The sequence below is a fragment of the Propithecus coquereli genome, unplaced genomic scaffold (genome assembly GCF_000956105.1).
Source record: "Propithecus coquereli isolate 6110/MARCELLA unplaced genomic scaffold, Pcoq_1.0 Scaffold118, whole genome shotgun sequence".
Classification (NCBI taxonomy): domain Eukaryota; kingdom Metazoa; phylum Chordata; class Mammalia; order Primates; family Indriidae; genus Propithecus; species Propithecus coquereli.
Genome location: NW_012135858.1, coordinates 5,198,305 through 5,219,871, shown reverse-complemented (window position 1 = coordinate 5,219,871; position 21,567 = coordinate 5,198,305). Strand labels below are relative to the sequence as shown.

General features: G+C 37.8%; 1 protein-coding gene across 1 annotated transcript in view; it reads left to right on the top strand.

Moving 5' to 3' along the window:
- MBD5 (methyl-CpG binding domain protein 5) overlaps positions 1 to 15,471 on the top strand; it is a 54,061-nt gene extending 38,590 nt beyond the window's left edge. The window contains exons 8-10 of the mRNA XM_012659249.1: positions 4,316 to 4,389; positions 12,003 to 12,078; positions 14,890 to 15,471. Coding sequence (XP_012514703.1) covers positions 4,316 to 4,389; positions 12,003 to 12,078; positions 14,890 to 14,961 — 222 coding nt within the window. The 3' untranslated portion in view covers positions 14,962 to 15,471. The remainder of the gene's footprint in view (positions 1 to 4,315; positions 4,390 to 12,002; positions 12,079 to 14,889) is intronic.
- The last annotated feature ends 6,096 nt before the right edge of the window (positions 15,472 to 21,567 follow it).

Below are 21,567 nucleotides of genomic sequence, written 5' to 3'. Positions count from 1 at the left end.
AAAGCTATATTTCCCAGACTTCAGCTAAAGCTGCATGTTACCTATATTATTATTCACTTAAATTTTTTCTTTAAATTCATTTATTAATTAATTTAGTCATCAAACAAATATTTATTGGACACATATGTACTAGACGCTATTCGAGCCACTTTTTAAGTTTAAATAACTTCTTTAGTCTTATCCTAAGATCTTATGTATGAAATCATAGATATGCTATTTGTATTTTTCTAACATAAATTTAGATGACTGTATAACTATTGAAAATATTTAAAGGTTTGTCCATATTCCACCTAAAATAATTTCACATTCCCTCAGTGGCACTTTGGGAAAGACTGCTTTGGTGTTCATAAAGCATGTTCATGTTCATGGTTTTTTTAGATCCTCTCAGTGACCCATAAAGATGTTCAGAATTATCCCTATTTCATAAATGACAGACCAGAAGCTTGGAGAAATGGCATTCCTAAGAACACAGATCACAGGCAGTTAAGCCAGGCCCCAGTCCCGGTCTTCTAACTCCACGCTTAACACTCTTTGCATTGTACTGTTCCCCTGCACCAGCACATTGTAGAAAGGAATGGGGAAGTGAAAAATGAAAAAAGGAGCTTGAGGTCAATGTCTTATCTCTGTTATGAAATCTGTGATATAGCTTGTGCTCCATCATTTGACCTTTGTGTGATGGCTTTACCTCAGCACTAAGTTGCAGCAAAGAATTCACAAAGACTAAAGGATTAAAGCCTGCAGGAATTTTTAGCATCATCTCTAGTGAACTGGCTCTATCATGGATCCAGGTTTTTCTAATATGTACTATACCTTACTTTAGAAGGTTGGTTTGGCTCTCTGAAAGATTTGTGTCTCCTTTGTCACAGACTTTAAGTTACTTCTGAGATACACAGGTGCCATGGTGCTGACCCCAAATCAAACTTATTTAAATTTTCAAATGTTTAATATGTGCTTTGTGAACAAAATAAGCAAATAAGCAACCAGAGACGCAGCCGTAAAACTTTTAGTCCTCCACTGTATAATAGTGTCTTACTTTATGAGTACATTTCTAAACCCACTGAACCAACTGTGAGACTATTTGTGCTGAAGAATTATTATATATAAAGAATTTGAATTAAAGAAGCATTTAAGGAATCAAAAAATATTAACATATGTGTATATTCAGACATGAGGTAATATGTGAACTATAAGTACGTATAATTCCAGGTATCTTTTTATAGTTCTTAAAAGACATATGTGTAAAGAGTTATACCATGATGGCCATTACTAATAGCATTATTAGTATCAGATGACACTATAATACTGAGATTATTATGAGTAAAAATAAATTATAAAGTTCTCTCCCAAATTCTCACGAAGATAGGAATTAAATAATTTATGGAACTCTTGGCTTGTGATGTACAAGAATGCAAGATTATAATTATAAAGTATTAAGTATCTTAAATTGCTCCTTCAGTGTAAATTTTATAAAAATATTTGTTTGTGTTTGACCTCTTTAACGTTACATTTATGTATTTGATTTCTTAGTCCTTTTTTGATTTGCAAGTTAGCTAAGTAATTTACAAGGGAATGTTCATTACATTATTAAATATGATTTCTACTTGACTAGAAATTGAATTTATTTTGTTCTTTGATACCATTTTTTGGGGGTATCTTTAAAGAATTTCTTGCATATTGTTCAAGTGTATTTCCCCCAAAACAACACACTCTTCATATATATTTATATTTTGTAATACAGTAAAGTATTAAAATTCTAAAACAAAATAAACTAAACATTTTCTTCCAGATATATATATATGATTTTGTCATACCAGAAATGCACAGTGGTGTATATCTTATATTTAGTTTCAGAAAGCAACATCATTGCTTTCTGTTTTGAGGTCACTGAATCCTTTATAAATAATATAGGTCATTGTGAGAGTACCTTAGAACCTTAGAGACAGATTTAAATGAAAAAAAATGGTAGAGAACTAGTTCAGAAAAATATAACTGGAAAATTATCTAAGCATAAAAAAATTTTGAAGATGAATTTGGGCAAGTTGTCATCTAAATTTCTGTAAAAATATAATTTAATTTTAAATAGTTTGACCTCATTTTTTGAGTGTGCCTGTGTGTGTATATTTTATATATGTGCGGGTAATTTTATATATATAAGCTTTATATATATAAAATGACAGTATATTTCAATGTATGTTGGAGCTGGTATAGTGGAGACAGGTTGAGTACTTTGGAGTCAGACCTGAGTTTCAAGTCTTGCCATGTTACTTAAACTCACTGAGTCCCGTCTGTAATACACAAATAATACTAGTTTGCAGTATTATCATATTAAATGATAAAACAGTGCCTTTACATTATAAATGCACAAGAAATGTTTTTACTGTCCCTTATTCCTTATTTAATTAAAAATAAAAATTGAAGACTTAAAAAAATAGTTTGACCTAACTTTGTTTTTTAAAATAAGACAAATGGGTAAGTTTTCGTTGCCATCTTGCTTTGTTTCCATGTGAATCTGCATTGTGTGGCCTGATCAACACCTTCTGAGATCTCTCACTGCACCAGTTTGTGTCTGATAGAACTTTATGTTATAGGACAGCTTTCTTCCTACTGCCAAGAAGGTCATTTAAATATAAGTGGAATTAGTTATTGATTACATAAATGTAATGTGCAAAACATCTTTTATAGTCCCTTCATGTTAGTGAATACGTGATGGAAATGCATTTCTAACAAGAAATGTGAAAATGTATCCAGGCACTTTTTTTTTTTAACAAAACATGGATACATTCAGCTTACTTAAGCTTTTCTAGTCATCCCTATAGCCCAATAGGACACTTTTTTTTCATGCGAAGTATTACTGGAACAAAGTTGTCTCTTGTTCTAGCACACAATGAATCAGGGATCTCCAACGAACATGTGTGTGTATGATATTTGGATTCTTTAGGATGAAATACAAAAATATGAGAAGGTCGAACCAGTAAAGGTAATAACTTTAAAAAATATATATGAAAAGGAAAAAATTTCCATTCTTTGACTATTTTTCTTATTGAAGAATTAGAAATGTTTGTTTTCAGACTCAATAATGGAAACCCTTTGTTAATTCTCACTGTATACTAGATTTGAAGGGGTCATAGAGAAATTGTGTATAAATGATATTCATGAGTCAGTCATGAAGATATATAAAGACAAAAGTTGATAATAATTTCTTTGCTCTTACCCGTGAGGCATTTTGATGAACACTGAAATTTTATATAAAAGTGGCTGAGGGTTGGGGACAAACTGGGAGAAGGGTCCTTGCCTTAAAGCTGTGTTTACACAGCAAGCAACACTGTTTTTCCTTAAAAAATTCTTTACAGATCAATAAAAATAGGAATGTTTTTCCTAAAGGTGTTTTTAATCACAAGTCTTATACGAGTTTTCCTATATTAATTGATTTTCTTGAGGGGAGTGACTTCGAGGACCATGATAGAAATTACTGGAGGCTGGGGGTGGCAAAAGCTGCACCCCTCCCCCACAACACACACTCACAAATTCCCCAGCCACACTTGGTGGCCAAACTCTGTTGGGATGGCAAACTCCACACAGACTGACGATGACAAAGCAGGACAGGACGGAGGACACCCTGATAGGTATAGCAACACCCTCTTCCCACATCAGGACGGGCTATGCACGGCCTGCTGCCCCACTTGCTTTGTGGCCTCTGCAGAGCCAAATGCCTGCTGGATCATGACAGCTATGCTAGGTTAAGTGTTCAACCCTTATCACATTTTAATTCTCACAGCAATTCTAGCAGGAAGGTAGGTATTATTGTCCTCATTTTACAGAGGAGGAAACTGAGGCTCAGAAAATGTTAAGTATTTTACTCATGCTAGAAAGTGAAGAGGTAGGATTCGAACTCTGATCCGTTGCCTCCAAAGCCCACCCCCTTCACTGACCATCACTATCCGTCTTCCTTTGACAGGATACTACAGATTTGCAGTTGCTGAGCAGCAGGCAGTGAAGAAAGTGAGCCAGGATCTCTGATTTATATGATTTTGTGAATTGAAGGTTGTTGAAATTCCAGGTTTTATCTCCAAAACGTTATTTTCAAAATGTTGACTATTTCAAAGCCAAACAGTCTTTCCTTTGCACTGATGTCACAGGCTGGAGCCACAGAATCAGCCTCTAATGATTGAGCAAGAACAGAACATTTGACAGGGAAGTGAAGGTTAAAGCTCCCCTCCTCCCGGTGCATCTCCTACTTGTACAGCAGCAAAGTAAAAACCGTGTTTAACAATTGCAGGTCTGGGTAATGTGGTTTGGTCTTCATACCTTCACTCAGGTGGAGCCCGAGAAGTTGAAGACACTAACAGAAGGTTTGGAAGCCTACAGCCGAGTCCGGAAAAGAAACAGAAAGTAAGCAGTTATTTTTCCCATTTTATTTTTCAAGGATATAATTTACTGGTTTTCCTTCAAAGGGACAATGAAATCTCACTGATTTTGCTGATTCTGTCCCTGTTGTGGGCTGCCTGAGTACTGTTTAATAGTTATCACCAAAGAGGACCATTATAGATAACGCAAATTAGCTATTACAGGAAACATTGTCTTAACAGTTTATGTTTACACTGTGTGTTGGATTTATCTCTTCATCAGCTCTTTCTTAACTCCCTCCATCTCTCTTCCTCTCATTTAGTGGGAGAGAAAAATGATTAATATTCTCAACATGTGGCAATTAAGTAGGATCTGGAAGTGTAGTGAGTCTATCCATTTGCACTTAAATACTTTGGTGGTGATATACCCCCAGTTGCACACATGTAAATAATTTTGGCAGAGTAACTGTTAGTCAAAGTCATGCTAAGTAATGATTTTTGTCGTTGCAGCAGGGGCATGGACTTGAAAATAGGTTTTATTTTTTGGAAAAACTTTGGGCCATTTTTATTCAAGTTTTTCTGGATCTTTATTTTCTGAGTAAATATAGTATGGAAAAGCCGATAATATTAGAAACATAATTTTTGCTGTTATAAATGTAGTTTTATATATCATAACTATTATTTAATAATAAGGTAAGAGAATTACAAATGTGCTTCTGTATATCTACATAGGAAGTTATTTTAAAATATATAATTGACATACCTATTTAGTTACTACAATTTCCATATTAGCAAACAACCAAGAATTAAATATTAATTAATTTTTATTCATTTGGAAAATGGTTCTCACATTTCCTCTCAAATATTGACACATAGGCTTAATGTTCTATACATTATCATCTTTTTAAAAATGTCACTTTAACTTATATTTGTACGTCAAGATTTATAAAGTGGAGATCAGAATGATTAGTAGTGTATCTTGCATAAAAGGCTTATAAGATGATATTAGTAATATCTGTTAAAGGCATTCTCTTTCCCTTTGTGCTGTTTCCAGTAAGTCTTGCCAGAGGCCAAATTTTAGAAATCAACAAATCTTGGGAAGAGTCCTCACCTCAATAAAATGTCTCAAAAAGAGATGGCAACCACAGGGGGCAAACTCCTGTGCCCCTATGTCCAGGACTCCTTTGGGAGGTAGCAAATTGGCACTGGCATTGTGGCAAGGGCCCAGTGAATTGTCAGACAACTTCTGTCTAGATCTGATAAGTAACACAGTGAGCAAGTCCCTTCTACTCCTACTGAAGTGACATTTGTGATGCTGACCTAAGTAACAGGATAAAACCAGTAAAATTAATACAAGGTCTGGATGAAAGGAAGAAAGTTGCAAATTACCTACATCACAAATTTGTAGAGGGTCAGTTGCTGTAGAATACTCAGCAGTTCCCATTTTTTTGATGTAAAAGATCCCTAACATGTTTCTTTCTCTGAAGTATGCCAGTTACTTGGATTACGTGCAAAACAGAGGTGATAACACAGAAATAAAATGACTTCTCCAAATATTTAGGTACCCTGCCTTGAAATGAGCTCTATTTCTCCTATATACTTGCTATTAAGCAATTTCTGAAAGATAATGAGTAGCAAACCACAATTTTAAAATATTTTTCGTCAAAGCCAATTTATTATTTGTGGTGAATTAAGGTGGTCGCTATCTAAATCAATTCTCCTCATGATAACCATAAACTTAGAGTAAGGATTGGAGAAGTAAAAGAAGAAAAGATGAAGCAAACATTAGTAAAGACAGCTTTATTTACCATACTCTTGGCTAAGCAGACTGACTTGCCATGTAGACGCCCAGTAGAATGCTTTACATTTTGCACATGTGATTTCAAATACATTGTTTTATTTTCCCTATCCAAGACGGACCAGAATGACTTAGACCATTTACAGATGAGGACACTCATACCCAAATAGCTTAAATAATTTGTTGAAAGTCACATAACTGATAAATGATATGCTGAACCAAATCATTTTTTAATTTATTCATTTGTAATCAATTTAAGGAGACTAATTTAGCAAAAAAAAATCTGTGCCAGGCACAGTGCCATAGTCCCTGGAGCTCACTATTTAGTGAAAGAGACAGATCCAGAAGCAAATAATTAAAATGTGAAAATTGCAGTGACAGCTCTGTGTGTGTGAGAGTGTGTGTGTGTGTGTGTGTGTGTGTGTGTGTGTGCAGTGCATTTGGGGATCGTAGAGAAATGAAATGGCATTAAACCCAGGTAAAGCAAGGGTTCCCAGAGGAGATGATATCTGAGCCAAGCCTTACACGCTACATAGGTACTAGCCACAAAGCCCCAGATGAGGTGGGGTGGCATAGTGTTTAGATGAGATCAGCAGTTGGGTTGGATGGACTGTAAAGTATCAGATAGGGAGTTGTGAGAGATGTGGCCAGAGGTGTAAGCAGGAAGCAGATCATGACAGGTCTAGTAAGGGCCAACAGGATCCTTTATTTTAAGGGAGTGCCTAAAGAGGCTGGGGGTTGGGTTTTCACCTTAGGTATGGCTGCATTTTAAGGGAACGGTATTGGAGACGGGGAGATCATTTAGGGGCCATGGCAGAAGACAAGGGAGGATGAGGACCCAAACCAAGAGAGGGCAATGAAGATGGAAGAGAAGGAATGTGGTCAAGAAATACACAGGAGGTCAAAGTGACAGAACATGATAATTGATCAGAATGTAAAGGACAGGGAACAACCAAGGACAACTCTGAGGTTTTTAGCTCGAGTGACTTGGTGGGTGGTAGAAGCTCTGACTGAAAAGAGAATACATGGGGGACTGTTGAGTGCAGCTTGGGGTGCCTGTGGGATAGGTTGGACACAAGTCTGAAACTGGGAAGAAGTGATATTCAACAGTGTACAAATGGCTGCAGTCACACAGAGATACTTTGACCAATTTGAAGAACAGTGGGCTAAGGATTGAATGCTGGGATAATTGAACATTTAATAGAGAGAACGAAGAAGATGGGAAGAAAGGTTTTTGATGTCAAGACTGAAAATTTCCTGGATGATAAAATGACCAACAGAGATCCAGTAAGATAAGAATTGAAAAATCTCCATTGGACTGGGCAATTTGCGGGCCACCAGTGACCTTAGTGAGAACAGTTTCCAGTAGAGTGGAGGGTAGACAACGTGGCCATGGTTTGAAGAGTGATTAAAAATAAGGAAGTAGAGAGAGGTGATATAGATTATTTACTCTTCTTTCTACCCTCCATGTGAAAATTTCCTAAAAAATAACAATGGAAGAATTTTGAGATGACAAAGATTTGACTGCTTTTACTGAGGGGAAGAAGAAAAGAGGAAAAGGCTGAAAAAGGAAGGTGGCATTTGGAATGAGATGATTAAGAGGTTGGTTTTTGGCCAGGTGCGGTGGCACCTAGCATTTTGGCAGGCCAAGGTTGGAGGATCTCTTGAGGGAGGGAGTTCAAGACCAGCCTGGGCAATATAGCAAGACCCCATCTCTTCAGAAAATAAAAAAAGAAAAATTAGCAAGTGTGGAGGTGCATGCCTATAGTCCTAGCTACTCTAGTGGTTGAGCCAGGAAGATCGCTTGAGCCCAGGAGTTTGAGGTTGCAATAGGCTATGATCATGCCACTACACTCTAGCCCGGGCTACAGAGCAAGATCCTGTCTCAAAAAAAAAAAAGAAAGAAATTGTTTTTTGACCTGGGTTCACATCCTGTTTTTACCACCTCATAGCTGTGTGTCTTTGGGTATGTTGCTTAATTTTTCTGAGCATAAATTCTTCATTTCTAAAATAGGCATAATAATTCCTACTTTAGGATCGTTATAGATAACAGAGAGAATGCCTTAACACAGTACTTGGCACATGGTATTTAGTAAATAGCCATTTTTACTATAAAGATACCGGTGAAAGAAACAAAATTATCTCATTTTTTGCCAGTTGAAACATTCTACCACCAAATTAGATATTTCAAATTTTATGTAGTCATATTAATCCTCAATATCCTCAAACTGTACAGTAAATAAATATCTTTAAATTGATGTTCTAATTACATCCTAATCACATAAGAAATATTAACATATTTAACACATTACTTAGGGTAATTTATACTTAAAAGCAAAATAGCTTTACTAAAAGAAAAAATTCATAACTTTTAGATATGTTATGATTTCCATGTAAGTGAGGATCAAATCTTCTGTCTATATGTACATATAAATTTCTTTGGAAACCTGATTTTTTATGACTCTGGAAATTGATAAAGAGATTCCTTAAATCATACTTTCACTTTAAAACCAAGAATGATACTTAGCATGTTAAATTTTCTTAAATCTGCATACTTTCTCTATATTGGGTTCTTGTGTAGGGTTCTTGATTTTTAGGTCTCATTCAAATTTGTTCTGTTCTACATGAAGTGAGTCACTTGAATTCTAAATTGACAGTGTGAACAAAATGCAGTTTCTCATTTCCCTCTTATTCCTTGTACCATTCATAGATGCGTACCTGTTTTTTTTTTTTAATCAGTGACGATAAGGATGATGTGTGACAATATAGGCAATGAAGATGAGAAGTAGCAATTATCTCCATTAATAATTAGACACGTGATTATATAAACATCTATTGCTTAATCAAGTAGGGTTTAGAGTGTCCATTAGTAAAAATGTTTATCATTAAATGTCAGCAGGGAATAGAAAATAGTAGAAGAAACTCCACAGGGAGGCCCTCTGGACTAGAAGACTGAATTTTGACTAATTGTTCATTTCTTGAACTCATGGAGCTTTTTCTTCCTCTTTTAAGTTCATCCTTCCCTGACCTGACTAGTTACTGTAAAAATTGATCTACAGATTTGAAACCAGGGAGAGTCTCTTTACCTCTTGATCTCATGATATATACAAATAATTTCATGCCTCACATCTATTTATTTATCCTCTCTTCCAGAAGTAGTCATTTCTCCCTCTATTAACTATTTAAATTTGTTAAAACACTCTAGTAATTTAGCTTAAATTAATGTAAGGTGTTTACAAATATTTTAAATGTGTTGAAGAATGAGATGACAAAACTCCTACAATTCTATCTTTTCCTTGAACAAATAATGTTGTTGAATCTTTTTTTTTCTGTCACGCAGGCTAGAGTGCAGTGGCGTCATCTTAGCTCACTGCAGCCTCAAACTCCTGAGCTCAAGTGATCCTCCTGTCTCAGCCTCCTGAGTAACTGGGACCCAGGCCTGGCTAATTTTTTCTACTTTTAGTAGAGACAGGGTCTTGCTCTTGCTCAGGCTGGTCTCAGACTCCAGACCTCGAGCAATCTTCCCTCCTTGGCCTCCCGGAGTGCTAGTATTACAGGCATGAGCCACTGCACCTGACCATCAATCATTTTTTTACTTTGATGGTAGTGTTATTGCACTTTTGTACAGTTAGGTAAAAATTTTGAAACATTGTGATTTCTTTTTAGATATTTAGAACTTTAGTCAATTTTAAACTCATAAGGTCTTATCATCAAAATACATAACAAATATCTTTTAAAACTTATGTTCATACTTCTCAATGCAAAAGAAATAGTAGGGAGAAATCTAGTTAACACATTACACAAAGTGTGATATTGTTGGGCAACTCAGCAGTGATGATACAGTCAGGACCCTCGCCAAGCAGCCCACAAAATGGGCCCCAGCCCAACCTCAGTGAAACTTAGATGGCCCTGCAGAGTCCTGGGACTGGATTCCTACCCAGTCACCCAGGGTCTTGCTTAGCAGACTCCTCACTGGGAAAACAACTCAGACTCCCCAGGGCTCCTTAAAACTGGAATGGGTAAATAAAGACAGCATATATATGATGAAATACTTACTATATACCATTTAGAAGGAATGAATACAGTATATCAACTAGGACACTGTTCAAAAACAGTGGTAAGGGAAAAAAGACAAGTATGTATATCATGAAGCCTTTTGTGTACATATATATAAAAACACATAAAACAATACTAGGTCCTGTTATGGAGATATCATATAAAATGTAAAAACAGACTAGAAGTTGGGGAGGAGGGTGGGAGAGAATGGGACAGGAGATTGATAACAAATGGGAACTACAGCTTGATTTTTTTAAATAAAAAAGGCTTAAAGGAAATATGTAATTTATTAACATTTTATCCTGGGAAGTGGGATGTTAGATTTTATTTTATTCTATGTACTTCTCTGTATTTTTACACTTCTAAAAGTAAATGGGATAAATATGAAATCTAGAGGCTAGCTTACAAGGCCTGAAAAAGTGAGGGGAAGGGGGTTGGTGCCATATTACCCTTATAATTTGTTTAAAATCAATACGCTAATCTTTCCTTTCAGTTAAACTAACTGATGTACATGTATGTTTTTCAAAACCTAGGACCATCCATGCCAGCTTTGGACAAATATTTTTATTTAGCAAATATGTAGAGCAACTATGGTATGTCTAGTAGTGTAAGTACTCAGGAGTGGAAAACTCAGAGTTCTCTAAAGGTGTAGACAGAAACTAAATGTAGGAATTATCCCATCCTGGTGCATGAGAATAAGACCTAGTGAAGGCTGTGAGGAACCGAAAGGCCCTGTCTAAAGGCGTTCCACTAAAGTTCAAAAATGTTTTTAAACACTGTGCTAGCCAAACTAATTGAAACTATGAGCCAAGTTCTCCTACAACTGCAAATTTCCAAGCTCCATGTAGATGCGGAGATAGGACTTAACTCTTAGGAAACCATGCTCATAGCCTGTTATACAAACGTTTGCTCCTTCAGCTTTTCTAGTAATTGTCCTGACAGCGTAAGTGAAATGAATCACCTTCGTACTCAGAATAATTGGGTAATTATTTATATGCGCAACGGAGGAAAAACAAGTTAACAGTTGGGATGGGCAAAGGGTACATAACCACAGATGTGGAAAGGGTAGATTTGTCTGATTTTAGTTCACCAGCTTCATAGATGTAAGTTTCAAAAGTGGCAGATGTACCCTGTGTGTAATTTAGGCCAAACAAACGCGATGGAATGCTAAGTGGTGAGGAAAGGTCAGAGAAGAGACCCTGAGACCGGCATTCTTTATCTGTTCAAATAGTCATGTCATTTTGGTGTTTGGGGAAATGTGGTAGGGGCCAGGCTCGGAGCCTCAGGTGCGGTGAATTAAGCTGTTGCCCACCTAGAACTTGCACCAGGATTTCAGCCTTCACTTGCTCCACTGCCGAGCCGAGACGCTCCAGAGAGGGCAGAGAGAGCTCCCTAGTGGCCGGAGCCTGCAGTTCAGCCCTCCGCCCTTCCCCTGGCCGCGCAGCCCGGCGGAGACAAGAGGCAACGCAATGCAGGGCAGGCTGCACCGGTGGGAAGGTGGGCCCCAGGCCCAGCTTTCTTCCCAAATCACCAGGTTATGGAAGAAACATGTGGAAGAGGAAAGAATCCATCTCCCCATCCCCCAATCTGTTCATTTTTGCATTTTAGTAGTTCTGTGACTTTAATCATTAGTATTCAGTGGTGAAAATCCTGGAGTGATGTTTTGTCATCTGAATTTTCCAAATGCGAATATAAATTGGCTTTCTCTGGTGGAATTGGTACTTTTGTTTTCTGATTAGGGAATTAAATTGAGATTTTTGTTTCTTTAATTTATTAATCGAGTGTGTTGTTTTCATTAATTCCAGAAGTGGAAAGCTAAATAACCATTTAGAAGCTGCTATTCATGAGGCCATGAGTGAACTGGACAAAATGTCTGGGACTGTAAGTTAATTTATTTTTCCATTATACTGTGTTTCTTTGAAAATAAATTGTATTACACTTTTTGGTAAAGTCTCTTGAATATTGTCAAGCAACTCACGTAGCGATACTAAATTACTAAGGTAGAAAAAAAAGATTAATATCAGAAAAGATTCAAAGTCATTTAAGAAAACATAACCTAGCAGTATTAACTATGTCTTTTTTCGGAGATAAGTAACTTTTGTTCTTCCACATAACATTCTTTTGAAAGGTGAGCAGCAAAATATTGAAGTTCAAACCACAGCTTTCTGCATTTGACTCTGGGAAAAGCAGTGGCCATTACTGTTGCCTATACAGTAATGTAAATTTCACTCTGTCGATTGAACAAAAAAGTGAAATTAAACAGTAGGGTCAAGATCAAGAGCATATAGACCTCTCATTTCCCATTTTTATTGAACTTGCATATATTAATAACAGCATTAAATGTGAGAAGTTTAATCATTATCCTCTAATTCACATATTGGCTGATGCAGACACTCAAAATAATTTTGGTAATCTCTTAAATAACATGAATTATCTAAGGCTATTTAGTAATGAAAAATAATTTTTTCATTTGACACTTTGTGTTACAAGATTATCTGAATCCCAACAATCCATCCAATGGCAATTGAATGATAGATATAAGTCATAGATTCACAGAATGTTGGGATTGGTATGGGCTTTAGAGATTTTGTAATCCAACCTACCATTTCACAGATGGGTGAAATGAAGCCCTGAGACGTTAAATTTCCTGAAAAAATTATAAGAAAAGTCTAGATCGGGGATGGATTATAAACTCAAATGTCTTCTAGGGCCAGGTAAATAAGATCAATAAGTAAAGTGGATCAGGTATGAGAAAAACAGCGATTCGACTGGACTGAGAAATGCCAATGAAAATGCACGGGCTAGGGCAGGCTACCAGTCTCATAGGCTCAACTTGAGTCTGGTGCTGGTTGGGGAAGGAGTTGCTTTACACAGTCATTCAGGAGCCCAGATTGTTTCTATATCTAGTGTCCACCCTTCCTTAGGACCTCAGAGTGCTCCATTATACCCTTTGCGTTCAGCCCAGCAGGTGAAAGAAAAAAGTGTGTGCAGAAGAGTGGGAGCATAGGTTTTATGCACCAGGCCTGGAAGCTTTTTACTTTTGTTGACTTTCTGCTGGCCTGACCCCATCACTTGGCCTCCTTAATTCAAGTGGACTAGAAAATATAGTATAGAATGTGCCCGCCCAGGAAAAAAGAGAAAAAGGGGTTGGCAATCATCTTGCTAGTCTCTGCCTCAGGACATTTGGCCTTTGTGGCCAGCAGGCAGTCAAGAGTGATAAAGAACTCAGCAACCTGGGGGGCAGGGGTGCATGCTCTCTCCAGGAGTTTCTTCTTCCATGCTCCAGCAGATCTTAGACATGTGGGAAATTGTGCTGGTGTTGCAAGATCCTCCCATTTTTCATGAGAAGATAGAAGTCCGAAGGTAAAATTTCTCATTTTTAGGTGTTGACAACTATTCTTTAAAATATGAAAATGCCATATGGCTAAACAAAGTGCCTTTTCAGGCCACATTTGGTCTACAGATTACTAGTTTGCAGTCTCGGATAAAAGACTTCTTTCCTTAATTACAAAAAGTTAAGTTATGGCTCTTTACCAGAGACTAGTGGGTTTAAAAAATGTATATAGAGAGGATTAGGAGTAATAGGCAACTTGAGAAACTCATAAACATTATTTTAAATTTTTAAATGTTATTTTTTAAAAGAATTCTGCATTTGACTCTGAGTATCATTGGCCTTTGCTGTTGTCTAAACATTATTTTTAAAACATATAATTGAGCAAACTCATAGTGGGTCTTGAAAGCTGATTGTGCACATCTCTTCCTAACTCTAAATCTGTCATATCAGGTGGGTAGCTTGAAATTGGCTATAGTGAAAGTATTTACACCACGGAAATTGGCAAATGGGTGTGTGTCTAAACGCTGATGAAGCATTCGCTATACCACTGCCTTATGCCCAGCCTGCCTTTCCTGGGTCTTGGGCCTTCTTGCTCCCTCCCATCGGTGGCCACAATACAATGTGAGGCTCCTGATCACACCTCCCTGCCACCCTTCAAAACTGTACCTGTGAGCTAATGCTCTGATACTGCTCAATCCCTGTTCAGTCTGATGAACAGCACTTAATGCTACTAGTTCCTGAATTAGTATATAAGGATGAGTTGTATTAATTGCTCTTCCCAGACTATACAAGCACAGATCTGCCAACAGATGATAGTGGTATGCTGTTAATATTTTCCTTTCTGGTTCGTCTCATGAGCAGACATCCTTGGGCTGAGCTATGTGTGCATGTTCTTACAATCTTTGACCCATCTTAGTAGTTGTAAAATAAGTAGGGTGGTAAAGTAAAAAAAAAAAAAAAACATGTTTGGTATGTATTTATCCACTTTTCCAGGCTACAGTGAAATTGGTGATCTAGGGATCTCTGACAGGCAGGGCTTTACTTTTGTTTCAAATGCACAGTGAGGATGGCAACTACACGTTACATTTCCCACACTCGATTGTTTCCAGTTCATCCTTTGTGTTGCACTGTTTATTAGAGAACCCAGAGGGTTGCTTTGCTTATCATTTTCTAGTATTCCTCATTCTTTGTAGTGACACTGAGATGTGGGGTCTTGGTAAAAATGTTAAATGCCTCAGGATATCAATAATTGAAAGCAAAAGCCGGAGTCTGTTCCCTACCCTGTTCTTTGTCAGAAATCATACGGTATTTGCAATTTCAACCTCTGTAGTTGTTTTTTTCCACCTTTTTATTTCCAGGTACACCAAATCCCACAAGGAGACAGACAAATGAGACCCCCCAAACCCAAGAGGAGGAAGATCTCCAGATAACAGAGACTACTCCAATAATGCGCAGTGTTTATCAAAGGAACATGCACAGATGTATCTGTATATAGGTATTGATATAGCACTGTTATATCAATATTTACACTATGGCAGATAGCTACCACCACCACAGGGTGCTAAAAGAACAGTGATAGAAAATTTTTGATCAGGAAGGATAATGAATGTTGGAAAAACCAATCAAAATCCCTGTATGATGAGAGTGATAAATGGTCCAGAGATTACTGAGAAACTTTTTTTCTATAATACTAAAATTGTGATTATAAGAAATAGTCCAAATGTTTCTGAAGACTTTTCAATGTTGTATATAGAAAATACAGAATTTCATGGTGATATCAGAAATGTAAATATTGTACAATATTGTCATGTACAAGCGTACCTAATGCACACTTTATCTTTTATTGTACAAAGAAATAGTGTACAAAATTCTTTGGTTTCTATGGAGTACACCTACCAGAGACTACCAGTGTAAAGTGATAAATAAAAATACAATCTAAATGCTTTTCTATGATAATGTAAAAGATGCTGTTTTTGTATTTAACAGCAGAGAAAAGGCATGAAGATGTAATATCTGAATTATGACATACACTGAGCACCCCTGAGTATCCATTTATATTGTTTGTTTGGAATGAACCTTGCCTGGAAGCACTGGAGTCAATTTTGGGTGTCTAGGAAATTGCAACCTTGAGGATTTCTAAAGGGATGAGGGCTCACAGGTCTAAATTAAGAATTCAGAAACTGCAACCATTTGTTGCATATTTTTTTTACCTAAGTTTTAAAATAGAATAGGTTTTATAAAAAAAATCTTAGATGGAATATTTTACTCAGCCATTTCTGTAGTTAACATTTGATAGCCACCTGTTGAACCAGATAGCTTCTATTGCACCAACACTGGTATTCGGGCAAAAGCCTCACTATGAAACCATTATCAGAGGTAAGGTTGATTATAATTCAGTTTTTTTGTAGTAGCAAAACTAAACACAAATCACGAAAGCAAGTTTCATATCCATTCTTCAGTGTTACTTAACCCAGAAGTTAAGGTGGCTTACAAAATTATTAGCAATGGTAATTTTTTATCAGTATTGTGTAACATATCAGATTTATTATATTTAAAGAATTATTTATACCATTAACAGATTCTTATATATATTAATGTGGCTGAAATGTGCAGGTTAAATCTATTAACCAAATTATTTATATTATATTAAGTAAGAAAAAAATGTGAAACAAATGTAGAGAGAAAATACTACATTACAAGTATACAAACCTAAAACTGTGAGCCATTGTAAAGTACAAGGTAATTAATAAGAAATGTAGCACAACATAATTTTCCGTCTTTTTTTCACAATTTTTGTGGTGGTGGTATAACCTGATCTTCCAGGCAGTGAAGCGAAGTTTCAGGCCTCCAGCCTGGCTTCAGTTGATGGATTGTCAAAAAAAGGGATCCATTATCCCTTAATTTTTGGAACCGCCAGTTCCCCAGCCTCCACCCCAAACCCGTAAACCTCTGAAGGGCACTGCCTTGTCCTCTCGCCTGGGGTTCACGCAACAGCCTAATGCCCAGGCTGCTGGGAGGTTCTCCAGTAGCAGACTCTGGACCCCCAAATGCCCACCACCTCCCCTACTCCTCCTCTCCCACCTACCCCCCAAGCTCCTCAGTCCTGTCATGTAGCAGAGTTCCAGTAACTCAGGAAAAAGGAGACCAAGGTCATTCCTCGAGTTGGTTTCTTGGGGCCACAGCACAGAGCATGCCACCTGGGCTCACTTTTGATAGCAACAGCTCTTAGTTATTCCCTTAGGTCTCCTGTGTCTCGCTGTCCCTTCTGTTCCCACCCTCACCCCTACCCCCCACCCTGATGGAATACAACAGGCCACCCTGGGCTTCATGGCCTGGAAATGGGAACCTTTCCTTCAGGGGGTGGGTTCATTTGTCTTTCTTGTAATGGGGATTGCCTGCCCAGTCCTTCATGTAGTTACACGAAGTCATCTTTTGTGTAGTTTAGTTGACATATTTTTGTTACAAGTTGATGTGTTCGGTATATTTAAACCATTAATGTCCATTTCTTTTGCACCAAACTGCTTTTCTACTGTTTCTTCAACACAGTTGTGTTTATTCACACAGACGTATATATGTACGTTGGATGTGTCCGCGTGTGTGTGTATGTGTGTATGTATGTTGATGTGCAGATTTTTTTTTAGCCTTTACTTTTCTGTCTTCAGACTGGGTTTGTGTTGACCAAGCCTTCTTTTTGATATTTTGAGCTAATTCGGTTTGTGCTTCCCCAACACAGTATACTTTACATCAGTAGACCATGTAAAGTATGTTCGTGCCCATGATTTCACTGGTTGCTTATGGCTTTGATGTGGGTGCTAGGTGTAGTTGTTTCAGTCCACATGGGGTTTTTTTTCTCCTCTCTTAGAGTTGTATGGTTTCATGTAAGCAGTTAATGTAAATATTGTTAGCATTACAGGTCATGGAATGCTGTAACATTTTTTTAAAATGTTGCACCTACATTACAATTAAAAATTGGTCACTCACACTTCAATTTTGCCCATAGAGCCATTTCTTTCTCTTTGTATTGAAGCCAATTCATTTTTTTTCAAAACGAAGGCTAGCCCTTCTATGTTAGTAAATTTTTTATTCCCTAGAATAAACCTTTTTAAAAAGCAAATCCAAGAAAGGAAACAGAATGAAAAATTTTTGCTTCTTTAAATAATATAATAGTCTCTCTGCTGGAAAAGTAAATCTGATTTTATTTTGTGTCCCTTAACAATCCTAGGAAGCACAAGGAGAATAAACTACACCTCCAAGTAGTCTTTAAAGATTATTTCCAATGATTGAAAATTAATTAAGCAGCTTTTGTGTGATTTGTCATGTTCGTAGCATTAAAAGCAATCCAGGGTTTTTACTTATTTAAAGGAACATTTTTGGTTTGTACTTTTCTGTACCATTATGTATGAAAATGCTTTAAGAAGAACATTCATCCCTTGTGATATCATGGGCCACTTTTAGTCTTTTATTTGGACCCTAACTTTGAGTTTTTGCCATGTCTGTTTTTTAAGTAAACACAGCCTTCTTATTTGAACATAACACAGTAGAATTGTGGGAGGAGCAGAAGGCGGTTATTTCACTTTCTGTAAGTTTTATGAAGATTCTCGTATCCAATGAGGTGATTCCTTTTTCATTACAGACCGTGATAGCACATCGTTGTTAACTTTGGTAATCTTCCATGCAGTTTGCAGTGTTCCCTTGCAAGACACAAGCATGTTTGCATTAAGATTTTAAAATCCAAGATGCTTAGGATGTTTGTGGCATTGCTCTTTCTGATAAGAAAGCCAAGATACTAGACCTTATCCAAAATCTGATATCTTGTTTACTTTGCCCATTTATGCCTAAATGGTGTAATGTAAGACTTAAGACTTTTCAATGCAGTATATGAGTAGTACATTACTTGATTCATTTGGGAGACATGAAAAAAAAATTTCAACCAGCCAGAACTGTAATATTGAGATAGTTTATCTTTTTCTTTCATTCACTCTATCACATTTGCATTAGCCAAAGAGATAAGAACATTAGTAATTCATATGTGTAAACAACCCAGAAATGAATATTAAATCAGTGAGCCAAAAAGCAATAAACAACTCAAGCATGGGAAATCCTGCTAACAGTGGGGAGTCTGATACAGAAAAAATATATAAAAAGCATTATCTTCAAATATGAAAGATTAATTTGTATCTACTGTAAATATGTATTATCAGCCTTATCTGCATTTATACACACTGTGTGTGTACCTCAGTGACCTTTTATAAACCGGAAAAATGGTTGATTTAATAATTTGTTATGTAAATACAAAGTTGTCTATAAATTGGAAAATTTGATGCCAGATGGCTTCATAATATACAAATGTGTTTTGTAACATCATGCCTTTATGGATTAAGTATAAATACACTTGATTGTCTATGTAGAAGAGTAGCAGTTTACATTTCACCTGCATTTCAAATGGATGTTTTGTCTAAATGGTTATACTATTAGGAAAAGAAAATAACTTGAACATTTTCAATGTGAAAAACAAATATGGTTTTGATTTCACCAAAACTCCTTTTCATGCCCAAGAATCTGTTCAATTCCATGCTAAATGCTTTGCATTGTAAGATTTCCATAGGAGATGTTGATCCACAACAGGGATATACCTGGGAAAACTCCCCAAACTTAATTATTCTTCTTGAGAGACAGGCCGCACATCTTTCTTTCTAATATTAGGCGAGGGCCCTAGCCTTCTTATTGCTTTTTCACTTGTTGTGTTCTTTGTTTCCCCATGTCTTGGAAAGTATCACACCGATAAATAGGGCTTAGTTTTTGTGAGCCAAGGTGGCTACAGAGTGTTACCTCAACCTTGGGCTATTGACTTGGATAACCAGGCCTTCTCAACCTTGGAAATATTTACATTTTGGGCCAGATCACTTTTGTCATGGAGGCTGTCCTGTACATTATAGGATATTTGGCAGCATCCCGGGCCTCTACCCACTAGATGCCAGTAGCACCCCCTTCCCAAATAATGACAATCAAAAATGACTCCAGACATTAACCATGGGGTGAATGGTGACAGTGGGGACAAAGTGGGATTTGAAAACCACTGCCTTAATGGAATCAAGTATGGAGCATATGTCTGTGCGAAATATGGGCATATTTGCCGCTATAATCAACAGGAAACTGATTCCTAGAAGCGGCCAAAATCTATGCCAAAGGAGTGCTTCTCAGTCCATGGCTAAGGAAGTAAATACATTAGTGTCAGCTTCACTTTGAACACATTTGACACTTTTGATTGTAAAACCAGGGCAATCATGTTTTGAGAACTCCCAGGTAGTGGCTTAGTAGAGTTACCAGAATTCTTGTGGCTCAGAATTTGCGAGAAGACTGACAGCTCACTTTGGGTGATACAAGGAGCGTTAGGCAGCGGAAGGCTTCCAGATGATAGTGTAGCTGCCTCCATTGGGTCCAGATGAGGAATTTGACTAAGGGGACCATGTTATGTATCTATTTCCACAGCTTTCTATAGCAGCCTGGTTCAGGTATCAGATGTTTCTGTGTGTGATCCTTTTATAAGTTCTGACAGAAGCAGTTCAGTAAATCTTGGAGATATCATTGATATATTTATTCATAGGGTAAATATTTACTGAGTGCCACTGTGTGCCACAACCTGTGTGCAGCCATGGGGATACCTTGGTGACTAAGACAGGCCCATCTCTGCCGTCACAGAGCTGACAAAGAGACAGCCACACAAACACCAAAGTGCAACGAAGGATGATTCAGGGTGGGGGGGCACATCGCAGGGCTGCTGGCTCAGTTTAGAGGGGTGGGAGCTCAAGCAAGGATCACAGAAAGGCGAAGAGGAATCGGTCAGGCAAAGGAGAGGTGCATGGCACTGGGGAGGGTGAGGGGGAATGTGTCAGAGGCAGAGAGAATGGCGTGTGCCAAGTGAAGGCCCGAGGAGGCACGAGGGAGGAGGGAGGAACGGCTGGAGAGCTGCGGGGCCGGAGCATACGCCGACCGTGGCGGCAATGAGGAATTATTGTAGGGTTTTGAGGAGGGGGTGACGTGATCGGGTGTGCGTTTTAGAAATATTATTCTGGCTGCAGTGTTAAGGATGGGCAATTAGAGGGGGATAAGACTGAAAAGCATACAGCACGTATATCTCATCTAAAGTACAGCATCTTTAAAAAGCATGTACTTCCTCAAAAATTAAAAAAAAATTCAGGTCCACTATAATTCTTGATATTGTATTTGTTGAGCAAGTTCTATCCCAGTCTTGAGGTACATGTATAAATATATACGTGTAAATTCATTTTAATAATCATGAAGAAACACTATTCAGTACACTTATAGTTACTGCCGACAACATCATTCCCTATTTCTTCTACGCAAATGGGAAAGCTACTATGTTCCTGCTTTGATGATTGGAGGTCTGGAAGGTTGCAAATCCTGGAGCATTTTGCTGAAGTGGTAGGAAGCAAGGCCTGCTAACCAGAACGCACAGGTAAGTGCAGGTCAGGTATGGGCCTCTGCTATGATCGCCTCATCCTCACACCTCCCCCAGAAGCAGGAAGCTGCTGGGGAGCACTGGAGATGCCAGTGAGCACAGGATTATGAAAGTGCAGGAAAGCAGGATCACAGGGGTCAGGCCCAGAACAAGGCCAGCTGCTCCCAGGATCTCTGCCCCACAGCAGGGAGGACCACAGTGGCCTTTCATCATCCACTCCAGCCTGTGATTATGTACATGCTCTCCAAAGCATCCCAATCAGCCACCTCCTACACTCAATGAACAGTGAACTTGAGGGCTTTCTAAAGCTAATTATCGGTTTAAAAGAGAAAAACAAACAAACAGAGGCAATGCAATAACAGGCCTCCAATCCTGTGATCTTGAGCACAGCAAGTAGCCCTGCCCTCTAGCACAGGGTCTTGCCCACAGAAAATGGACCCTCACTCGAGAGGCAGCCCATTGTAGTGGCTACAAACTGGGCCCCAGGGGGTGCCAGTCTAGATACAGTCACATCTAGACTGTGTCAACTTGACTTTGGGCAAGTTATTCAGCCTGT